Genomic DNA, 19,441 nt, shown 5'->3' with positions numbered 1-19,441 from the left:
GATATGTGTCTTAAATGCTAACAAGGTAGAATTTCTTTTCTTTTTTTTAAAAAAGATTTATTTATTTATTATGTATACAATATTCTGCCTGCATGTGTCCCTGCAGGCCGGAAGTTGGCACCAGATCTTATTAGAGATGGTTGTAAGCCACCATGTGGTTGCTGGGAATTGAACTCAGGACCTCTGGTAGAACAATCAGTGCTCTTAACCGCTGAGCCATCTCTCCAGCCCACAAGGTAGAATTTCTGAAGTAGAGGAGTCATTGTCTTCTCTATAACTGATCCAATTATCTCCTGGATGACTCATGATACTAGAAATGAAAATTTGTCTTTCTGGTGTCTTGTATGTACTGTACATGTTAACATGAGTGTGAAGGGTGTGCTCATTGCATATGGAGATCAGAGGCTGACATCTGGTGTTATCTTCTCATTTCCTCCTTCCTTCCTTTCATCCTTCTTTCCTTAGTTCTATCTATCTATCTATCTATCTATCTATCTATCTATCTATCTATCTATCTATCTATCTATCTATCTATCTATCTATCCATCCACCCACCCACCCACCCACCCACCCACCCACCCACCCACCCATCCATCCATCCACCCACCTACCTACCTACCTACCTACCTCTATTATTTTTTTTTTAGACAAGGTTTCTCTGTAGCTTTGGAAAAATCTGTCGCCCAGGCTGGCCTCAAAGTCACAGAGATCTGCCTGCCTCTGCCTCCCAAGCACTGGGATTAAAGGCATGCACCACCACTGCCTGGCTCTCTACTTTAATTTTGAGATAGAATTTGTCAAAAAAAAAAAAAATCCTAGCTGTTTTGGCTACCAGGATCTCGTTGTCACAGCATTGGGGTCAGAGAAATGACAACTATTTACCTCCTAAGGCATCTCCTGGCTCTAAAAAAGGATACTTGGGCTGGAATGATGACTCAGTGGTTAAGAGCACCGACTGCTCTTCCAAAGGATCCGTGTTGAATTCCTAGCTTCCATGTGGCAATTAACAACTGTCTGTAACTTTAAGATCTGACACTCTCACACGGACATACACGTAGGCAAACCACCAATGCACATAAAGTAAAAATAATTTTTTTTGTAAGAAGGATACTTAGCACATTAGACAGTAATGTAACATATTAGCATACATAATGTAACATATTAGCATATCCTGCAAGCTAAGGATTATTTCTGGACAGGTTTGCATTACACTGCTGCAGTTTGCACAGAATGTGTTCTCAATGTATCTGCTGAAACCATTTCTGGCAACTGTTATTATCTGGTTATAGAGGGCTTCAGGGATAGACTCTAAGAGAAGATAGTCTTCTCCCTCTTAATCTACAATCAGGGAAATCAGTGTTGACAGTACAAATATACAAATGCTAATAGTTTGAAATAAGGACAATAATACTACTCACTTTCTGGCACTTTTTGCAAAGTCAACCCCAATAGTTTTCCCATCAATTTTCAATGGAGGATGGAGACTCTGTAATATCTGAAGCAGCTGAGAAGCATCCTGAAGGACAAAGTGAAGAAAAACAATTTTGTTATATAATTTAGAATATCTTCCTACCACCTACTCCATCTAAGAAACAAAGCTTTGTTTCCATTAAAGAGAGAGAAAGAAAAAGGCAATAATTTCTTACTATACTTGTGGACATAAAAACTTTAGAAAAGAAATACCTCTAAGACAGAATTGTTAAAGGAACACACACACAGTCTAAAGGTACAAAAGACTGAAATGACATTCCAATTTCAGTTGTCCAAAACCTCAGTCCTCAATGTAGTGTAGCACAACTATAACTATACAGCTTTGAACATTGTGTTTTGGAAGCCTCACATACACTATCATAATTAGCTGAGCCACAATTGCCTCTTAAAGCTGTTTTCTCTTTTTGAGACAGGGTTTCACGATACAGGTCTGGCTATTAATTATGGCCTAGAACTCAAACTACAGATCAGGCTGACCAGGAACACAGAGATCACCTGCCTCTGTCTCTAGAGTGTGGGGATTAAAAGCATGTGCTACCATACCAGGCTGTTACTTGATTTTTGGGGTTGAAGAGATGTCTCAGCAGCTAAAAGAACTGGCTCCTCTTCCAAAGGATTTAGGTTCCATTCCCAGCATCTACATGGCAGCTCACAGCCATTTATAACTTGATTTCCAGGGGACCCAAACATGCATGTGGTACACTAGCTGATAAATGATTGAAATTATCTTCCCCCAATCATCTAGTGAAAGCTGCTTACTTTGCTCAAGTTCTTTGTCACTGCTTACCTCCCTACTACCAAGGAAATCAGTATGGCTAAAGAACTATCAAAGGTACAAAGAGACAGTGTCTATATAGGGATTTTTCATTTGGGAAACAAAAGCAAATGAAAAGAGTAACATCTTATTTGGATGTACAAAAAACTTGTTTATACTGATGGGCTTCACAGATGATTCTAGAAGTAAACTTTCCAAGTTCTGCTATTTCTTGTTAACTATCTTTTTATACTTTGATAGGAAACTCGGAACTGGTTGTGTTAGTCATGGGAGACTTCTGGCTCCATAACACCATAAATTTCTAAGTGTGATGTTTTTCTTGAAGACATCTGCTACTTTACAGTTCTAACCACAAAATATTGTTCAAATTTGTGGAATAAATTAATTTCATTTCTTGAGCATACAACAGATGCTTTTCTTTGTTACTTTAGGAACAAGAGAATGCATTTTATTGGCTGCAATGGTTTATTATGGCCACTATATTGCTATTTACAACCCACTTCTGTATGCAATGACCATGTCACCTAGAGCCTACATTATCACTTCCCATGTTGACAGAGTTCTACATGGCACTACACAAATAGTGGGCACATTCAGAAAAGCTATTTTAGTTATTTTTGGGGCGTGTTTTGTTTTTTTTATTTTGTGGGATTTTGTCTTGTTTTGAGACAAAATCTCGCTATATGCACTGGAAGGCCTCAAACTCAAACTCGCTGCCTCCTGAGTGCTGACATTCAAGGCATGTATCACCACTTCTGGCACTTTTTCTGTTTTGATGCTAGAGCTTAAACCAGGACTCTGCACATACTGTGTCACTAAACAACTTAGCTTAGGCTACACTTATTGCCTAGACCAGAACAGGCTGGCCTCAAACTCACAGTCATCTGCTTGCCTGTCTTCTGAGTACTGTGCTACCATCACCCAGTCAACCTGTACCCTCTTACCAGTCAGTAAGATATTTTTAAAAAAGACAAAACCAAAGGTGATTGGAGAAGCTCACCATTGCAGAAGACAGCTGCACAAATGCAAAGCCTCTGTTCTGTTGTGTCTGTTTATCTTTTATGAGGCGAATGTTATTGACAGCTAAGGACGCATAGGGAGACAGTGCTGTCATAATGGAATCCACCACAGTGTGCGGAGCTATGTTCCGGAGAATAATTGCTGTTGGTATACAAGAAAAATAGCAATCAAGCATTCCCACCACCAGTGCTTTCTTTTTCTTTCTTTTTTTCAAGGCAAGGTTTCTCTGTAGTTTTGGTGCTTGTCCTGGAACTCCCCCTGTAGACCAGGCTGGCCTCGAACTCACAGAGATCCGCCTGCCTCTGCCTCCTGAGTGCTGGGATTAAAGGTGTGCACCACCACCGCCTGGCCCATCAGTGCTTTCTAAATGCAGGTTTACAGACTAAACTATTTATTTTTACAGGATTTTGGCTTATATTTTAACTTGGGCAAATTTCTACAGGGCAAACTATAGCTGTGGGCACTCCCTTAAAACATATAAGGGAACTGAGACTGCTAAGAGAGGTCAGCGTTTAACATGAAAACCAAAGGATTATGTTGAACTTACTATCGCAGTAGTAATCCACTGACTGAACAGACTCTGTAGTTCCAGGGGGCACTTCCTGTTCAGAGTCTAGGAGCAAAGGAGACTCAAATGAAAATGGATAAATGGACAAACAAACAAACAAACATTACTTTCTTATCTTTTTTTAAAAATATTTATTTATTTATTTATTTATTATGTATACAATATTATGTCTGTGTGTATGTCTGCAGGCCAGAAGAAGGCACCAGACCCCATTACAGATGGTTGTGAGCCACCATGTGGTTGCTGGGAATTGAACTCAGGACCTTTGGAAGAGCAGGCAATGCTCTTAACCTCTGAGCCATCTCTCCAGCCCCCAAACATAACTTTCTTTATTAGTTTTTGGGAGGGTCAAACCAAGGTCCCATGTGCATGCTTGGTAAGAGCCCTACCACTGAGATAACTGAGATATTTATACCTTCAGTTCCCCAAGTAGTTTTGTTTCCAATATATTTAGATTTAAAAAAAAAAAAAGGACATGGTTTGACTATATATAGTCCAGACATGTTTTAAACTCTTGGCAATCCTATCTCAGCTTCCTAAGTGTGACGATTCAATTATAGGCATGAGAACGTTCCCAGCTACAAAGTATTTTTTAACAAAGAAATACATTGTAACTTCTAGAGCACTTTTGTATGAGATGGTTTCATATATTCAAAGCTGGAAACAAACTTGCTATATAGTTGAGGATGACCTGGAACTCCAGATAATCCTGCAATCAACTCCTGAGGGCCAACTGTTTTTATTTTAAGCATCTGGCAACCTTTGGTTTTGTTTCTAATTTGGGAAAGTGATCTTTTCTTTGTGTGGTGTATCTTATTTATAGGCCAGCAAGTGCATGTAGAGGGAGAAGTTCATGGCTGGTGTCTCTATTACTACTTCTTGTCTTTTGACAATTTTTCACTCACTTTGAGCTAACCCATTTGCAAGTTGGCCAGAGCAGCAGGGATAGCCCTGTAATTATAAGTACACCACCATGCCCCACCTTTTTTTTTTTTTTGGTTGTGTGAATGTTAAGGATTTGAACTCTGGTCCTAATGCTTGCACAGAAAATACCTTACCTACTGAGCCATCTCCCCAGCCACAATTTTTGATTGTCTTACTATGTAATTTTGGTCAGCTTAAAACCTAAGATACCCTTTCTGGCCTTGAATTTTTTATCCTCTTGACTCAGCACAGGTGTGAATCACCATGCCATTTTTTTCTTTCAAAAAAAAATCTTAGCTGGCCAGTGGTAGTGCACACCTTTAATTCCAGCACTTGGGAGGCAGAGGCAGGCAGAACTCTTTGAGTTAAAGGCCAGCCTGGACTATAGAGCAAATTCCAGGACAGCTAGAGCCACATAGAGAAACCCTGTCTCAAAAAACAAACAAATGTGTGGCTACACTTGAACCTCATAATTTTGGCAGAGGTAATTCAGAATGCAAACCCTGAACCAGTGCAGGACAGCACCACTACAGACTAAACAAAAGTAGATGTAGCATGCAAACCAGGTAAACATTCTTAATTTTGGAGAATTTTCTCTTCTCTTACAACCATGCAGCATCTACTTAGCCCAAGGTAAAAAAATTTATGTTATATGTAAGTTCCTAGTTGAGACATCCTTAAAAAAAAAAAAAATTCTATGCTTTTCCTTGGGTACATAGGCAGTAATTCAGGATTAATTCCATTTTCCAAACAGCTGAATCCACGCTTACCAAACTTGTCTGCTCCACATCGGAAGCATTTTAGTCTTTTCCTGAAATTGTTAAGGCAGCACTGGAAAAAAAAAAGTTTTATCTGTGATTATTTCTTACATTAGGCTAGGCTTCCTAGTCATCATGTGGGTTAGAACAGTGAGGCCACAGGTAATTCAAGTAACTAAATATAAAAGCAAAAATTGCTATTACGTATAAACAAAAGGGCATAACTTAAAATTTTATCATGTTATACCCTCAGAATTCTTCAAAAAAAAAAAAAAACCACATTATATATTAAGGTAGGATTCCGCTGTCACCAAGATGAGGAGAGAAGTTTCTTGCAGCAGCCACCAACAAAAGTTCTTCTTTATGTGAAAAGAGCATTACATGAACTGTCATATATGTAAACATAATATAACCTGGACATGACCTTTCCCCTTTCTAGCCTCACACAAAATGAATTATCTTAGTACTATCAAAATTCAGCATTGGTGACAGGACCAATGTTATTATACACCAAGGCTCTCAAGGATCTTTGTTAACATAATCAACAGCATGTAACTTGAGATTCAGAATTTTATAAACAACAAAGTGAAACACATCTAAAACAAAAAATCTTAAATGAAACTAGTTAGAATCCTATATCTTCATAGAATTCCAGGATTGCTGTCCTTTAATGCCAGCACAGGAAGACCAAAGAAAAGTCAGAAAGCACAAAAAATGGACTTCTGATACAAGCTGGTGATTGTGCTAATTTTCTTGTTAGGAAATCAAACAAACAAATGAATAAAGAGACAAACTTAGTCTATTTATTTGGGAAGAACAGATGCTTACCTTGTTACAAAGCCAATCTTCAAACTTAGGTCTGGGATTGCTATAATGCATTGCAATGTGCTTTCCTTGAATCACCAATTTTTTCTGTAAAAAAAAAGAAGTAATTAGTTATTCCTATTGTGAAGAATGTGTGTCCATTTTCCCAGGTCAGAGCACACTTCGGAAAAATCAGTGCTCTGGAATTAAATGGACAACATACGGGGAAGACCAACCACCGCCACCTATACTCTGCCCATCCAATCCTTCAGATAGGCAGTAAGAGAATGGGATGCGGAGTAAAGGTAAACGGAGTCAGGGAGTGCTGAGAAAGCTGCCAAACACTAAACGCTGACATGCACCAGGCTGTGTCTCCAGCAGAGACAGAAGTCCTAACATTTAGCATTGACAGGCTGCCTGAGAGTGAGTCTATTTCAAAAGCAGAAGACAGACCTCTTCCAGTTCTGAGACTGTCTCCTTTATTAGCCCTTAGCATGGTTTCCTTGGGCTTGGCTGTCACTTTTCCCCAGTCCCCATCCTTATGTAATGTAAATGCCTTTGTATTTTCCCTTCCCCAAAATTCTTGCTTCAGGATGTATTTTTTTGGAGGGACAAAAGGAGGGGGGGGTGTCTCATTTTAAAAGGGAACTTGATCATAACTTTTTAGTAAGGACTATTCTGAATGCTACCAACTCTGAAACAGCTTAAATGAGGTTTTCTTGCCAAATGTGATCATGTCATGTCCTAGGTGACAGGTGTGTTTTTCTCTAAAATGGATTGTACTCTTTTCAGGATGAGTAACCAGGAGGCCAATGAAGTTTCTTCGGGGGGGGGGGTGTAGGAAAGTTCATAATATGTATATATCACCTTTAAGTCAACCAAGTGAGTAAAAGGAACTTTACTTTAAACAGTCAAAACTCTGAGCCAATCTAGCCAAGAGCATCCCTAGCACCTGCCCCCAAAGAGCCTTCACTTATAACAGAAGCATCTCTGTTCTTCCCTCAGGGTGGAGGATGGTGGCTGTAGTAGTTGTCTAACACTATCAGAACAGACTTAAGTAGGACATTCAGATTTTATTTATTTTTTTGAGACAGGGTCTCAATATGTTGCTCTGGCTGGCCTGGAACTTACAGAGATCTGCCTGTCTCTGCCTCTGGAGTTCTGGGATTAAAGGCGTGTGCCAACATACCCAGCTCAGATTTTTAAAAGGAGTCTAACCCCTTTATAAATTAATACTGTTGGGCAATTTGGTTCTCACAAATCATAATATGAATTTTGTCTCTGTAGCATCTAAAGGCAAAATTGCATGTCTGGCCAAGATGGAAAGAGTTGAAAGGCCATCTATGCACTATGATGTACAGAAGCAAATATAAGATATAAACATATCCCACTAGAAGGGATGCGTGTTGGGAGACTTCAATCTACCACTGGGTTCCTAATCCTACTGGCCTTTTATTTCTGGAGTGAATTTGAATGATAAGAAAATATTACATATTAACAAAGCTTTGTATACATTAAAATTGCAAAGACATTAAAATGTCTTACAGGTTTTTTTTTTTGGGTCTTACAGGTTTTAACTTCTTTGGTTATTGATTCTGACACACCTACTATATCAAAAGAGGCTGTCAAGAAAGCTGTCATAGTAAGTCTTATTGTGCACATTCTAGATTTACTAGGATGGTATCCATGGTAAGAAATGCATCAAATTTTCTACAAGAGAGGACTGTGATGTAATTTTTATTAATTAATTAATTTGTTTTGTTTTCCAGACAGGGTCTCACTAAGTAGCACTCGGTGTCCTGGAACTCACTCTGTAGCCCAGGCTGGTCTGACACTTAATAGAGATCTACCTGCCTCACTTTCCCCGAGTGCTGGGATTAAAGGCGTGTGCCAACACTGCATGACTTGATTTTTTTTTTTTTTTTAAATTTTAAAGAGTCTCACACTATAGCCCAGGCTGGCCTTGAACTCAGGGCTATCTTCCTGCCTCACTCTCTTGAATCTGAGATTACAAGAGTGAGTCAGCACACTTTACAGGTTGTAATTTCTGGGTAGTCAAACTAGGAGTCTATTTTATTTTGAGATAGTGCATTAAGATTATAGTCATATGCTACCAGACCTGACAAGAAACTGAGTGTCTTCATAACAAATTAAGTCAAAGCCAACACCCTTATCTTTTTTTTTGTTTTTTTCACCCTTATCTTAAAGTGAGTCTTGCTAGTTATATATTAGCCAATTATATAAGATTAACTCTTATTCTTGGGTGACTCAAATCATAAAATGCTGTAGAAAAGTAAGAGTCAAGTAACCACCTAGTATGCACTTGCTTAAAGATATTGTGCTTTGGGGATCTTGCAATAAAGTATTTTTTTAATGACAAACATTAAGCACTATCTTGACACACTATAAAATACTTCAGTTAAGGCTACAATAAATGGTTTTGAACAGATTATAAGAGGCATTCTCAGGGAGATTAGAATCTTAGTGCCACTATGCCTAGATGAGACAGCAACAGGACAATAATTCCATGGACCTTACTGTTCAAAAATTACTTTGTCCTTAACAGTCTCAGAAGATCCAGCTGAGAAGTGACGCCTCTAATTGGCATATGGTCTCCAGACAAAACAAGGAATTACTTGTTAAACTGCCTGCTACAGACTTCTATTACATTCTGTTCACTGTCAACTGGAGAGTTCAATAGTTTAAATTCTCAATGGATGCAATGAACAGGAATATAATCAGGCAGGAAAGGGGAACATCGGGTTATCTTGTTGACTACCACACAGATTTTCAGAAGGTAAAGTTCTTTTAGGTAGTCACATTTAAAAGCAGAACAAATTCTGCAACAGTTCTTGGTACTGTATTTACTCTAGTAATGTCAATTTTAATATACACAAAGCTTTTTGTTGTTGTTGTTAAAAAATATTAAAGTCACTCCTTTGGAACAAACCACTCCTTCAACCTTTTTTTTTTTTAAATTGTACAGACTTGTTCCATTTTCATGAATATCTAGACTTGGTGAGTGAAGCAACCTGATTGGCTTCCATCCAGCTGGTAGCATCTTGCAAGTGATAAAACTCCACGAAGGCGAAACCACGGCTTACACCTAGAGACAGCATTCAGATATAGACGGGATACTCGTGTTAGTCAGTTCCTTTATAACAGGTGAATCTCTCTCCCACTGCTTCAACACTGCGTGACAAAGCCAATTGGGAAGCAGCTTTACAAATGTGACTTGACTTGGGGATCTTCTTGATACTTTGCCATGGCAAGGAACAGCCGCCTGAATTAAATGCCACTTGATTTGATTCCACACTTAAATAACCATGCAACCGACTAAGAACAGTCAAACAAGGAGTTTATAAATCACTACTTACCGAAGAAAAAGAAAACCCCTAAAAGCAAAGTTTTTAAAAAAGTTCCTCAGATGCTAGCATCATTTTCAAAGTCATATTCCTTAGCCATGGCAAACCTTTCATTCTGAATTCATGTGTTTGAAGACTGGGGTTTATCAGGATGTTCTTTAGGGGCTGAGGTGGGGATGGGGAAGAGAACTAGAACAGGCAGGAACTAAGCAAGCTCTCACCTGTTTTCCTCTTCATCAGCCTCACATCTGCAGGCTGAGGGCCTTCAAAGGACTCCATCATTTCTCGAATCTGCACAGGGTTTTACAGTTAGTTTGAGCTACAGTCATAAAGAAAGTTTAAGGACTGGGATTATATCAACTGTCGTCAAGTTTTTCACTTACACCAACAAAACACATTCATTTTAAAAGTCATGGACTATTTTTCATGAAAATAAATATAACCTTGTTAAATACTGCCTAGACACTTCCCTCCAGTGCAATTATTTGTTATTCTAAGTCCTGATCATGAGATGATATCCTTCAAGCCTCAGTCCTTTATTCTCATGGTCTTGTTTTCTTAAGAACACAGAAAATATGATTTCAAGGAGACATAGGATATGTCTGCCAAGTTCATGCCTGAAATCCCAATAAGGAGACTGAAACAGAGGACAAATACTTGAGGCACAATGGAAGGCAGAAATAGCTCCACAATAGAAACCTGGCTCAACAAAAAAAGTAGGCAAAGCCAGACTACATATAGACCTTGAAACAAAAAATAGAAAGGGAAAAAGATGGATACATTGAACAGAATGTTTTATTTCATTTAGTAGATTGAATCCTACTTAAAGTATACAAAAAAGGAGAGGGACTAGGGTGGGGGTAGACAAGACAGACACAGAAACACTGTAAACTAAAATTGCTGTGTTCCAAGCCTACTCTCACAACCCTAATGCTTCCACTTCAATCCTTTTCTGGTCTCTTGGGTTGGCCAATAAAGGAACATAAAGATTCACCTTTTAACGCAGACTTGGTTATAAGTTTGGCATAGCTGATATTAGCTTGCTAATAAACAAAAGCAACTGAGGTTTTCTCTATCATTTATTGGGGAAAAAAAGAGAAAAAAAGGGCAATCAAGATGGTTCAGTGGGCAAAGGTTGATCTAAGACTCACATAGAGAATCGATCCCTGCAAGTTGTCTTCTGACCTCCAGATGTATGCTCCCTCAAATAAACTCTACTTTCATTTGAGAAAGCAGCTTATGCAGTCTGTACTGACCTTTAACTTGATTCTTCTGTCCCTACTTTCCAAATGTTGAGATAGAACTCAGATCTTCATGTATTCTAGGAAAGCACTCTCCAAACTAAGCTAGATTTCTAGCCCCAGAAATCCTACATTGAAAATCAAACTTATGGAATTTTTTCTTTAAAGATTAAAACATAGAACATCATAATCTTATCTACTTACTTACATGACAGCCTCCAAAACTAAGCTACAGTACTGTTTCTTTTATGCTACTAATCTGTGGATTTCCAAGGCCATACAACCCATTTAATCAATAAGCTTTCCAGTATCAGTCTATAGGATTTCTTACACCCCTGACTTATAGCTACAACTACGAAAGCACAATTTACTTCAGTTCCCTCATCATCCTAACTCATGTGCATTATGAGTTTCCATGAAAACTTTGTGATTGGAGGGTGTATATTTACAGTGTCTACACGAGTATAAGTGCGTGCATGTGGAGGTCAAACCAGGACATCACATGTCTTCTATCACTTTTCACTTTACTGTCTTGAGACAGGGTCTGTCACTAAACCAGAAGCTTGCTCTTTTAGCTAGACTAGCTGGCAAACTGGCTAATGAACTGTTGGGATCCACTTGTCTCTACACCTCAATGTTGGGGATGACCTAACACGCAGTCAGTCTGTTTATTATGCAGGTGCTGGGGATTTGAACTTAGGGCCTCATGCTTGCAGACCAAGCACTCATACCACAGAGCTATCTCCCCAGCCTCTGTAACTTTCTTGTATAGTTGGCTGGGTTTTCTTTCTTTATTTAGTTAATTACTTTTAAATGATTTATTTTTATTTGCATTGGTGTTTTGTCTGCATATATGTCTGTGTGAGGGTCAAATATGCTGGAGTTATCGGCAGTTGTGAGCTGTCATGTAGGTTCTGGCAACTGAACCTGGGTTCTTTGGAAGAGCAGCCAATGATCTTACCTCTGAGCTATCTCTCCAGGCCCTTGGCTGAGTTTTCAAAGCTAACGGCACCTTCCTACCTCTTTTCTGCCAACAGCATTTGACTACCATGAAATCAAGCTGTTTGTGTAAAGTCTTATCAATTCAATATGTTTCTATATTTTACATCAGCTCACAATTTCATTCACTATACCCTTTCCCCAGTCCTTTACCCAACCAAAGTGTTTCAGTCAAAAATCAGGCCAACTAATATCTTCCGCAAAGGAGTCCTTTCCCTATTTTTCACTCCAAGACCTTTCCCAATGTCCCATTATGGAGATTAAAAAAGAATAAAGTCCAGGCATGGGGATGCACACCTTTAACTCCAGCACTGAGAGTTCGAGTTCGGCATGGCCTACATAGCTACATAGTGAGCTCTAGGACAGCCAAGACTACATGGAGGGAGGCAGAGGCAGGCGGATCTCTGTGAGTTCGAGACCAGCCTCGTCTACAGAGGGAGTTCCAGGACAGTCTCCAAAGCTACAGAGAAACCCTGTTTAGAAAAACCAAAAAATAAATTAATTAATTAAAAAAAAAGACTACATAGAAAATAGCCATCTTTTTTTTTTGAGACAGGGTTTCTCTGTGGCTTTGGAGCCTGTCCTGGAAGTAGCTCTGTAGACCAGGCTGGTCTCGAACTCACAGAGATCCACCTGCCTCTGCCCCCGGAGTGCTGGGATTAAAGGCGTGCGCCACCATCGCCCAGCTTAGCCATCCTCTTTCTGTTGTGGGAGCTGCGGGCCTGCTTTTCGTTTCAAACAAAAAAGTTCCACATAAAACCATATACAAACGAAAGAATAAAGGTCTTACTATATTGCCTAGATTGACTTTGATCTCAGTTCAAGAAACTCTCCTGCCTCAGCCTCCTTAGCAGCTGGGATTATAGGCACATGCTATTGTATCTAACAATACCTAGCCAATTACAACCATCATATGCTGTCTTGGCTATTCATCCATGTTAGTAGGTAACTTTTGTACCATGGTGACACCTAATATAGTATATACGGTGTAACATATGTGCGGTAGATCACAAATAATGAAATAACAACTATTAATTTCAACAATCATTCTTATATTTACTACAATAGTTACTTCCAGTTTAAAAATCTACTCTATTGGGCAGGGTGGTGGTGGTGCAAACTTTTTTTTTAAAAGATTTATTTATTTATTTATTTATTTATTTATTTATTTATTTATTATGTATGCAACATTCTGCCTTGATGTATGCCCGCAGGGCAGAGGAGGGCGCCAGATCTCAGTACAGATGGTTGTGAGCCCCCATGTGGTTGCTGGGAATTGAACTCAGGACCTCTGGAAGAGCAGCCAGTGCTCTTAACCTCTGAGCCATCTCTCCAGCCCCCTGGTGCAAACTTTTAATCGCAGCATTCGGGAAGCAGAGGCCAGTGATCTTAGTGAGTTCAAGGCCAGTCTAGTCTACAGCGAGTTCCTGGACAGTTAGACTACACAGAGAAACCATTTCAAAAAAAAAAAAAAAAACCAAACAAAGCCAAATAAGCCAAGGACCACAATATCCTTTTTTCAACAGTTTTCTCAGAGATTTCTTTTTTTTTTCTTTTTTTGGTTTTTTGAGACAGGGTTTCTCTGTAGCTTTGGAGCCTGTCCTGGAACTAGCTCTTGTAGACCAGGCTGGCCTCAAACTCACAGAGATCCGCCTGCCTCTGCCTCCCGAGTGCTGGGATTAAAGGCGTGCGCCACCACCGCCCGGCTCTCAGAGATTTCAAAAGGAAAAATGTAATTTTGTTCAAAATAAAAGAAAGTCAGATTATTGATGATGTTGATTTTTTTGTTTTCTTTTTTGGCAATGCTAGAACCCAGTCCTTGGATTCTTTAAGGATCTTATTATTTATCTCAGGCTGGCCTGAATTACTGATCTAAGCCTCCTGAGTGCTTAGATTACTGGTACATAGCATTAGGCTAGGCATTAAAAATTAACTTTTTCTGGGGGACTTGATTGGGGGAGGGGGAGGGAAATGGGAGGCGGTGGTGGGGAAGAGGCAGAAATCCTTAATAAATAAATAAATTAAAAAAATAAAAATAAAAAAATAATAAAATTAACTTTTTCTTAAAAAAAAAAATTACCGTTCTGGAACTCTCTCTGTAGATCAGGCTCACCTCAAATTTAGAGACACACCTGTTTCTGCATCCTGAATGCTGGGGTTTAAAGGCGTGTACCATCACCACCCAAACAAGCTTTGAAACTTTTGAAAGCATGAATTAGTTGTACAAATAAGACTTACACTTATTTGGAAACTTTAAAAAATTCTATATTGAGCTTCAAAGGTTAGATATGAATGATACTTTACTTTGGTCTATCACAAAAGAAAATCTATTTGACTAAGTGACATAACAGCCTAATACTGCACCATGAGACAATGATGCCTACTAGAATGTTAGAACTACTGTTTCTCTTACATCGCTCTCTGTGATAGTGATAGGAAGGCCACGCAGCATGATGGTCTTGCTCTCTCTCTCATCACTGATGTCATGTCTATAATCATGCTCTCCATAGTCACCATCTGAATGGTAGCCATCTTCAGACCGGTCACTGTTCCTTCTTTCACGCTCTCTCTGGCCCAAAGCAAACAGAATAATAATTAAACTCACCTGTACTCTTTGATCTAGACCATATGATATGCACACCATGTGTACACCTGTTACCCACAAGAGTCCAGAAGATGGTGCCAGATAGCTGGGAAATGGAGCTAAAGATAGTAGTAAGCCACCATATGGGTGCTAGAAACCAAACCTGGGTCCTCTGGAAGAACAGCGAATGTTCTTCACTGCTGAGCCATTTTTCTAGCTCCCAATGCAATATTGCTTAAAATGACATCCACTTAGTTGAGAACAATGGCTTAATAATTTACTATAAAATACACTAACATTTTAATACAATGTCTTCTTAAGAGTATAAAATTATGTAGAGCAAATGGAAAAGGCTTATAAGTTATTTAAGCAATATAATTATTTCCAAACATAGATATGAACAAATATGTAATATAAAACAAAAGCAGTTAAGGTAACAAATTACAACATAAACATTCTGAGGCATAAGGATAGTGTATTGTTAGTATTTGTATCTTAAAAAGAAAACAAAACAAAACCAATACCAGAAACCAAATCCATGGCCTTATACATGCTAAGCAAATTTCTATCATACCTTCTACTGTCTGTCTGTCTCTCTCTTTGGTTTTCAAAATAGGGTTTTTCTTTATAATAGCACTAGGAGCCTTGGAACTAGCTCTGTAGACCAAGCTGGCCTCCAACTCACAGAGCCTCTGCCTCCCAAGTGCTAGGATAAAAGGTGTGAGCTACCATTACCTGGCCACAGTCTTTAAAATGTGAACAATATGCAGGGTGGTGGTAACGCACGACTTTAATACCAGCCCTTGTGAGGCAGAGGTAGGTAGATTTCTGTGAGTTTGAGGCCAGCTTAGTATACAAAGCAGATGCCAAAACAGCTAGGACAGTTACACAAAGAAACCCTGTCTCAAAAAAAACAAAACAACAAAAACAGGGTAGAACACATCACAGGGCAGAATGGCCCATGCCTTTAATCCTAGCACTTGGAAGGCAGAGACAGGAAGATCTCGAGTTTCAGAGTGGCAGGGCCTACAAAGTTACATAGTAAGACTGTGTCTGGGGGATAAGGGTGAAAATGACACCTAACATTGTTTTTAACTTTTTCATTTTTATAACATCCCGACCAGTTTCCCCTACCTCCTTTCCTCCCATTCTGCCACCCCAACCTCTTCTCTGCCCCCCTCAACAACACCTATCTTGCTTGTAATGTTGTACTGTGTTGCAAAGAAGTTCATAAAGTTCAGATACTCAAAGGAGTCCATGGTGAATCTAACACAAACTTTGGCTATTAATATTAATACTATTAAAGTCCACTATGTCTTTGGAAGTTACAGTCAACCTGAATATGCTTCAGAGTAATAGGTACAATATTCAAGTTGCCACACTTCCTACACAAGAAGATTGGCTATATAATTTTAATTTTAATCAACAATTGCTATTACTCACCTCTGGACTATCATAGTCTCGATAGTCATCATATCTATCACCTCTCCGATCATCACTTGATCTCTTATAATCGGAGTCCCTTCGCCGGCTTCTAGATTCACGCTCATCACGGTCATCCCTGTCTATGATGGAACCATATCTTCCACTACGTTCTGTTCTACTCACTCTGCAAAGAAAAACAATGTTTATTTAATCTTAAGAATATAATTTTGTACATTCAGAAAAAAGAATTGTCCCATGTATCATTTTATAAGCTACATCCAAATAGCTTAACGAATCCCAAAATGTACCTGGAGAACCACTGGCCTCTGCCAGGATTAAAGGTGAACTTTGCTCAACATCAAAGAACACATCTTAACTCATGTACTTTCAAAGGTACCATACATACCAGAAACGGACCAATGCCCTAGATGACCTAAGTCTTCCCTTCAACCCCCCACCAATCAGGCCTATAACCAAGTACTTCATTTGTACACATAAGTGGATAAATAGAACAAACCAATAGCCACAGTAGACATTTATTTCCTATAACCTTTTTTACTACTGGCAACAAAAGGGTAAGCTCTCCCCTCCCCCCACCACACACAGGGTTTCTCTGTGTAGCTTTGGTTGTCCTGGAATTATTTCTATAGACTATTCTGGCCTTAAACTCTGAGATCCACCTGCCTCTGCTGGGATTAAAGGTGTGTGCCATGGCCGGGCAGTGGTGGTATAAGCCTTTAATTCCAGCACTGGGAAGGCAGAGGCAGGTGGATCTCTGTGAGTCTGAGGCCAGCCTGATCTATAGAGTGAGTTCCAGGACAGGCTCCAAAGCTACAGAGAAACCCTGTCTTGGAGAGAGAGAGAAAAACAAACAAAATAAAACAAAAAACAAACCACATGCCACTACTGCCCAGTAAAAGGGAGATTTTTAATTACACGTTATTGCAATAAAGACTGCTGTCACAGGATTAGAATGATATATCCAAAACAAGTCTCTCTAGATTTTCAATTTCATCTATCACAGGAACTGGCCTTAATATCACATAAAGGCTTTGTTAAGTCAAATGATTTGAGATGAAATATCCATAGTTATTGAAACAACCAAAAGTTTTCATCTTTGTTTGTTTATTTGGTCTTACTGGAGATTGACCCTAGTGCTTCATATGCTACTGAGCTATATCCCACATCCTAAAAGGTTCTCATCTTAATACTGCAGTTTTTTCCTTTCCCTCTTGATGTAACTAACACGTATACCAGGCCTCTCAGAGCTAAGTCTTCCACTGTATCATCAGGGAATACAAGGAATGGTATTCACTCACTGCTTGTCAGGCAGGCTTTGAATAGCCTGTCCTGTTCACAACTGGAACTTTCCATAGCCTACTCCATACTGCTGTCCTTAACCTCATTCTTATTTAGCCTTCAGATTTCACCTCAGAGAATACTTTCTCCAAGAAGCTCTCCTGACTGTGTACCAGAAAAAAAAAAGGCTTCTTTTGTGTCCAGACTGCACTTTAAATTTCTCTTATCATAACATTGAACTCTCTCACTAGAGTGAAGTTTGTGAGAACAGAACCATGAAAGTGGCCATGAATACTGGAAACAAATATATGCTTAAATATTTGTTAGGTAAATAAACAACTTATTACTATTTTTTTCTTTGCAGGCACGGTTGTTATTATTATTATATTAGGGTTTTTGTTTTTTGAGGCAGGCTTTCTTTATGTAGTCCTTGCTGGTCTTAAACTCAGAGATTTGAACTGCCTCTGCAGAGATTAAAGGCATGAACCGCCATCACACAAAGATCCTAAGCAATTTTAAACAACTAGTTCAGTCTGCACTAAAATGCTGAGATCAAGGGCAGGGGATGTACTGAAACTCACCTTTTGTCTGAACCCATTGTCTCACTGAAGATCTAGCACTCGGCTCCAAAAGGTGAAATTTTTTTCTCTAGGAGAAAAAAAGATTGTTGCCAATTTCAGAGATCACTTAATTCAAGTGCCCTACAAACTGTAGCTAGGATTGATCAATCCTTAACTTGGCTAAGGTGGGGGAAGAGGAAGAGGGCTGGCTAACTGTCAACATTAAATCATGCTTTGTTAAGAAACAGGAAGATGAAGGATACTTTAACATAGTAAGACTAACATCGTCAGAAGAAGGTGAAGGCAGAGGACACCTTGGATACTCCTACTACTATTACAAAGCAAAAGGCTCCTTCTTTTCATTATGGTCGATGGTTAAAAATTCATCCAAGTGTCTTCATGAATATAAAATTCAACACTAAAAATCGAGAAACACTAGCTTCAAAATTTTCTGACAAGAACTTTAAAGCCTTAGGTGAAAGCTGATCTGACTAAAATGTACATGTATATTGTAACGCGTGATCTATTTCAGTAACACAAGACCTTGACTTGGCTTAATACCTGATCGACACAGGCCGCCGAGTGACCCAGCCTGCCCCCTGCCCATAGGCCGGAATAAAACATCACACAGGTGTAGTCTTCGATACCTGTGATGTCCCACGAACTAGTTAGTTACAGCTGTTTCTAGCATCTGGTCTAAAGCAGGCGTTCAACGAATATTCGTTGACATAATAAACGAAAGAGACATCCAGAAATTCAAGTTCCGGGGTCGAACGGCTACGGCTGTCCCTTGTTTCCCGGGAGGTGCCCGTACCCACCTCCGTGGGGTGTCGTAGCCGAGATGGCGGCGCTAAGGCCTATGCTACTGAATCCGACATTCGGTCTGTCTTTCCCACCATACAAAAGTCCCTCCCCGCCTGAGGAGGTTCCCAGTCCTCAGATCACCATCACCAAACCACCTTTCCGAGAGTGAGGTTAGTTGCAGGCGCTCTCGAGGGGTGTCCGAGGGACAGACGCTCCACCACTCCGCTGGACAGGGGATTCGGGACAACGTCCCAGCCAGAGACAAGCAACTCAAAGAGGCGGGCCGAGGTCTGAGTTAGGGGGACGACCTAAGAAAGCTGGCAGAGCCAGAGGCGATGAGGGGCGCGGCCCTCGAACGCTTGCTTAGTTCAGTCCCTTCAAAGACGAGGCTGAGCGGTCACCTCTGACGGCTGACAGAGACTCAAGGCACAACAGCAACAGCAAGAATCACTGGGACGTGATGGACGGCCGCCGCACTCACCCCCCAGGAGGGAACGAAGCAGAAGCAGAAGCAGTAGCGGCTTTGCGTCTCAGAACCTCCTAAAGGGTTCGGCCGCTCTACAAAATGGCGTCTCCACCGACCGTCTTCTCCTACCCACAGTACCTCGCGCCTGGACCCTCCCCACCCCCACCCCACCCGCCTCTTCAGAGGCATCCAATCAGCAAAGGCGCCTGTTTGAGCGAGGCTGCCGGGAAGTGTAGTCTCCCAGGAGCCTGTCACTCGACCCCAGTGTTAATTTTTTTTTTTGCATATTTCATCTACTCCCGTGACAAAGCTGCCATTCAGCCTCTGAGGACCCGGATGTAAACCCTACAAGTGCCTG

The 19,441-nt window shown here is 40.0% G+C and overlaps 1 protein-coding gene and 1 long non-coding RNA gene across 6 annotated transcripts in view; both read right to left on the bottom strand.

Annotated features, from left to right (window-relative positions):
* The window catches only part of Rbm5 (RNA binding motif protein 5), a 32,034-nt gene extending 12,810 nt beyond the window's left edge, over positions 1 to 19,224 (bottom strand). The window contains exons 1-11 of one of the 5 annotated variants that reach the window (XM_075964680.1): positions 19,099 to 19,224; positions 17,835 to 17,901; positions 15,973 to 16,138; positions 14,359 to 14,514; positions 9,927 to 9,996; positions 9,373 to 9,446; positions 6,365 to 6,448; positions 5,549 to 5,609; positions 3,834 to 3,899; positions 3,267 to 3,427; positions 1,419 to 1,516 (exon numbers count right to left, since the gene is read on the bottom strand). In XM_075964680.1, the coding sequence (XP_075820795.1) occupies positions 1,419 to 1,516; positions 3,267 to 3,427; positions 3,834 to 3,899; positions 5,549 to 5,609; positions 6,365 to 6,448; positions 9,373 to 9,446; positions 9,927 to 9,996; positions 14,359 to 14,514; positions 15,973 to 16,138; positions 17,835 to 17,851 (953 nt within the window). In that variant the 5' untranslated portion in view covers positions 17,852 to 17,901; positions 19,099 to 19,224. Of the gene's footprint in view, positions 1 to 1,418; positions 1,517 to 3,266; positions 3,428 to 3,833; positions 3,900 to 5,548; positions 5,610 to 6,364; positions 6,449 to 9,372; positions 9,447 to 9,926; positions 9,997 to 14,358; positions 14,515 to 15,972; positions 16,139 to 17,834; positions 17,902 to 18,374 lie in introns of all 5 variants that reach the window. The other 4 variants (XM_075964682.1, XM_075964683.1, XM_075964681.1 and 1 more) reach the window with 4 other exon arrangements.
* On the bottom strand, positions 13,834 to 14,115 carry LOC142845592 (uncharacterized). Its single transcript, XR_012909957.1, has 2 exons — positions 14,003 to 14,115; positions 13,834 to 13,884 (listed from the first exon to the last, which is right to left on the bottom strand). It is a non-coding gene; the product is annotated as an uncharacterized LOC142845592 (long non-coding RNA).
* Positions 19,225 to 19,441: the final 217 nt, after the last annotated feature.

Source organism: Microtus pennsylvanicus, chromosome 3 (assembly GCF_037038515.1).
Source record: "Microtus pennsylvanicus isolate mMicPen1 chromosome 3, mMicPen1.hap1, whole genome shotgun sequence".
Lineage (NCBI taxonomy): Eukaryota > Metazoa > Chordata > Mammalia > Rodentia > Cricetidae > Microtus > Microtus pennsylvanicus.
The sequence above is the reverse complement of the archived record's forward strand: the minus strand, read 5'-3'. Positions and strand labels throughout refer to the sequence as shown.